A 4,644-nucleotide genomic window follows, 5' to 3' on the forward strand; every position below is an offset into this window, starting at 1 on the left:
ACAAATAGATAAGATAATAAATTATGATATTAATTATTTAATAAATGAAAGTTACGTTAGTACTTAAAAAAAAACATATTGAAATTATATAAAAATGAGTGATCAAATGTAAAATTTCTACTCGCACTTTTGTTTTTCCTCTAAATTGTTTTCATCTCGTACATAATTCCGCCCTGCTTATAATATATACATGTGAATAAAGTATTAAGTGCTGGCTTGAGATTGTTTTTGGAAGATTTAAGAATAATTTTAAAATTTTAAAACTTAATTTTAATATTTAATAAAAAAATAAATGTGAATAAAGTATTAAGTGCTGGCTTTGACTTGTTTTACATTCTGCCATGCTCCTAAAGTATCCTATGGAGATAAATGTCGAGTACTCCACATTTGACCATTCATTTGCTTCTTTTTAACTCTATACCAGTTCATTTTTACGACTCTGCAATAAAGGTACTTTCTGGGCAGCTGCTGATTCCTGTCTATCAACTCCAGGGTCTTCACTTACCTCTTCTTTTGCTTTTCCCCACATCACAGTATAAAAGCCTAGACATATTATTGTTGCTCCAACAAGGCTGCAAAGTGCAAGAGTTGTCAATTCAGAATTCCTTCCAAAACTTCCAGTAAATCTATCGTCGAGGTTGAGTTAAGTAAAGTTCTCGAGATTTTTTCAGAAACCATTTTGTTCTTTCTAATATAAAGATTACCTTCCAAGATAAAGTCTATCACCGAGGAACATGACGCCCATGGCAACTGCAATGGCGATCGACAATGGCTTGAACATTGCAACAAAGACCGGTCCCTTCAGGCGCAATGCCCAAGTGTGAACAGAATTCTTCATGCATGATCCAAATAGTCCCTACAAGAAATGTCCATCAATCATTCAGACTATTTCCTAGTTGGATTTTGTTTTTTTTTTTAAAGCTAATTAATAATTAACTGCATTGTTATACGGAAGTTTCTCACCGAGCACACGATGGAGGCCAATGCAATACCTGGTCCTACTTTCCAGGCACTTGAATCTCTTTCAGTGATTAACCACAATGGCAGCTACGAAGCTCACACATAAATTGTAAAGGAAGACTACGGTTAATTCTGCAGGGTACTCTTTCATTATTTGTGTCTGCAAAAACATCACAAATTCAAATTTCCTCCACCAAGTTGCCAAAAGTTCAGTAAAACTCAAAAGTTTTGGGTGGCTTTGCATTCACCTGAACAATGTACCACAGAGGTACCAGAATATATTCAGCTGTGAGGAAAAGTCCACCAACGGCCCAATTTGAATTTGATGAGCGAAGAGCATGGTTAAGTGAAACCTTTGGAGATGCAATTGTCGTGATCCGAGGGCCCCTATAAAGAGTCACTATGAATGCTCCTGCTATTGATACTATTGTCCCCAAGACTTTAGCCTGACTGCTTGCTTTTCTGCAAGCTACCTTCTCCATCCTTGTGATGTCAAAAGAAGGAAATGTAAAAAAGTTGAAAAAGAAATGAGAAAGAATGAGAATAATCAAGACATATGTGGTCCACAAGAAGAAAAGGACTGTTAACTTACTAATTGATAGAGAGAATTATCATACTCACTAAATTATTCTGTCCAACAAACCATCGTTCTTATCATGGTTACAATTATGTTCTTATCCTGCCGTATTTTCCGATCAGAAACTCATCGAAAGCTACAATCATACCCCGCCACACTCATTTCCTTACTTCAGACTCTGAGCAATGGGCACATGCACATGCCTGACATGGAAATGGGTCCGTGTGGCGGATAGGGACTCAAGTTTACTCTCGTATCACGTATTATGCATCCAAACACGTTGCTATCAATCTAAATGACTAAATGACTAATCTACTGGGCATTATGGCATACACAATTTGCCACAATTTCGTGATATGGAAAGTTTTCTACATCAGCACTTGACAGATTTGACCAGAAAAAAAAAAAAAAAGCCTAAAAGACAGACTTTTTGAACTACTAAAATTTACAATCATCAATTAGTTCATCGCCTCTATCAACATATGATGAGTTTTAATACTGAATTTAAAAAATAATAATGAACGAGTAACGGTAATTTTTCATTTATTTTTTATTTATTTTTTTACCGAAAAAGAAAAAGAAAAGAAAAGTTATCGTATTGACAAATGGTCAAGATTGGAAGTAACGTCCTTCCCCAGTTTTCTTAGAAAGCAGACACGATCAATCCACTTTACCAAGAAAATAAAACAATATTGAAGGGTAAGGAGGGCATTTCCGCAATTGTAAAATGGTAGAGGAAGGAACCTGAAAATGATGGTAAGTACGAAGGTGAAAGCTGGTGTAAGGTTGCTGATAGCTGAAGCAAGAGTCGGAGAGCTGTAATTGATGCCTGTATAACCCATTATCTGAGATGAACTCCTGAAAAAATAAAAATTAAATTTAGAAAAAAACCCATAAAGTAATATAATTATTGACAGAAATATTAATAATAATAATATCAAAGATTCAGAAACTGCACACTTACCCTATAAGCCCAAGAAGGCCAATTTTACATAGGATAGAGAAGGTAAATGGAGGAAGCACTCTTGATCTTCCATGAAAATCAAAGAAAAGAAAGTGTCAACATAATAATTTCTTTTGCATGTTTCAGAAAAATTAAAATTGGTGATGATCATGTATCATTATTTAAGAAATTTTAACATGCATAAATATGTTACCTGTAAGAGAAGAAAGGGGCAGGAAGAAGAACAAGAGCAGCAACACCATAAGAATAGACAACAAAAACAAAGTGACTCATCCCCTTCGAAGTAGCTGCTTTGAACAGTGTGTTTAAGCCCACGTTGATGCATTCCATAGCCACCGTGGCCGTGAACGGCAGCACATCTTTGCAGCAGTATCTCCCTGGTCCAGCCATCACCAACGAGCTCCCTTGGTTGGAGGCTTTTGTTGATGGCTATTATTATTTCTTTTTTTTCCCTATTGGTTGTGTTGTGAGATGTGACTAGACAATAACAAGGGGAGTGGACTAAACTGTGCTTTATTTTACTTTTATAAGCTCTAGCTATTTGCTCTTGAAATCATGCAATTTGATATTTTTGGGGTCCATTCATTGCTTCGAAAGATGATGGCGATACTTCTCCTGGTTCTGTAAAACAGAAGGAATTTTAGAATATATATAATATAATTGATTAATACATTAATGATACATGCACTTAAATTATGTAGTTATTAATTATATTTTGATTCTTTAATATAAATATACACATATTGTAATAATTTTTTTTATTTCATAGCTGGTATGGTATCTCATAAGTATTTTAAAATTTCTCATAAAATAGTTATAGAGACTATTTTATTTCAAATAGTAGTTAGGTAAATTTTTTTAGATTATTATATTTAGATGAAATATAATTGAGTACTTAAATTATTGTAACAATAATATTACGCTTACTTAATTTAAATACTTAATTGAGATATTCATTTATGTATTATTAATTATTTAATGACATGAATATAATATTAATTAATTTTATTATTAATTATTAACTTATTATCACAAAAATAAATAGTATATAATATGTCACATCAATAAATATTTCAACTTAAATATTTTAAATGCGTAAGCATGGTATTATAATGATGGAACATAATTATCTACGAATCGGCAAATAGATGGATGCAACTATTTATAAAAAACAGATAAATTTTTGTGGGATGCCACCATCTTTTCCCGTAAAGAAAGAGATAAGGGCCTCTTGTTTTGTTGCATTATGGATCCGTTAATTTGATGGCTAATTTCAATCAAGTTTATCGTTATTGGAGGCAATTATATCTATTGTTGTACATTATATGAAAAATGGCAATGGTGTGAAAGGGATCTTCCGTTAATTAATTAATTAATTAATTATCTACCCTTCATAATTGAGAGGACTAAAATTAATAATATTTGTGTGGTCGTGTGCCACAAGGTATCACTTTTCTCTTTGTTTGTGGATGTTTTGATCTTTCCTAAACCTACACGCAGCCGCAGGCAGCAAAACAATTTGCTCTATTAAAACTCATTTGATGGATTTGACTATTACACAATTTTTTTTTCCTTATAAAAATATTAAAAAAAATCAACACCAAATAATGTTACATTCTTTCACGCGTGAAGTGACAATTAATTCAATGGAATTTTAGACAAATAGATAGGGTAATTTTCGGATACCTCCCTTGAGGTTTACCCCTACTGCACTTAGAGAGAATGTATGAATATATTGACATATAGCACCCCTGAACGTATATAAGCGTTAGGGAGCCGTTTGGTTTGACAATAAAAATACAATAATGCTCTTCATTCTACGGTACAAGAACTGATAATTGGTCTTACATTACAGAGTTGTCAAATCACCTTTTGCTTCTTGGCGCCAAGTGCATAAGAACATCTCTTAATATATCAATAGAACGCCTAGGAGTTAAAATGCGAACAAGAGCCTTTTCTATTGCAACCTGCAGTGGTAATTTTAGCATGATAATAGTCTTATAAAAAAAATGCAAGAGAAAACAAATCGGAGAATTCAAATATGAGACAAAACTAAAAATCAAATACCTGCATAATTGAAGAAATCACTGTAAATGAGGCCAGCTTTTTGCCTTCAAGACTTGCTGCAACTGATTCACATAGT

General features: G+C 33.1%; 1 protein-coding gene across 1 annotated transcript; it reads right to left on the reverse strand.

The window, feature by feature from the left end:
* Positions 1 to 280: 280 nt before the first annotated feature.
* LOC112097620 (WAT1-related protein At3g28050-like) lies at positions 281 to 3,105 on the reverse strand. The gene is given in 8 exon segments (XM_024182840.1): positions 281 to 572; positions 705 to 856; positions 964 to 1,036; positions 1,038 to 1,120; positions 1,209 to 1,443; positions 2,282 to 2,395; positions 2,502 to 2,567; positions 2,695 to 3,105. Coding segments are annotated over 8 exon segments (1,077 nt in total). The 5' UTR covers positions 2,892 to 3,105; the 3' UTR covers positions 281 to 415.
* Between the last annotated feature and the right edge of the window lie 1,539 nt (positions 3,106 to 4,644).

The sequence above is a fragment of the Citrus clementina genome, unplaced genomic scaffold (assembly GCF_000493195.1).
Source record: "Citrus clementina cultivar Clemenules unplaced genomic scaffold, Citrus_clementina_v1.0 scaffold_569, whole genome shotgun sequence".
Lineage (NCBI taxonomy): Eukaryota > Viridiplantae > Streptophyta > Magnoliopsida > Sapindales > Rutaceae > Citrus > Citrus x clementina.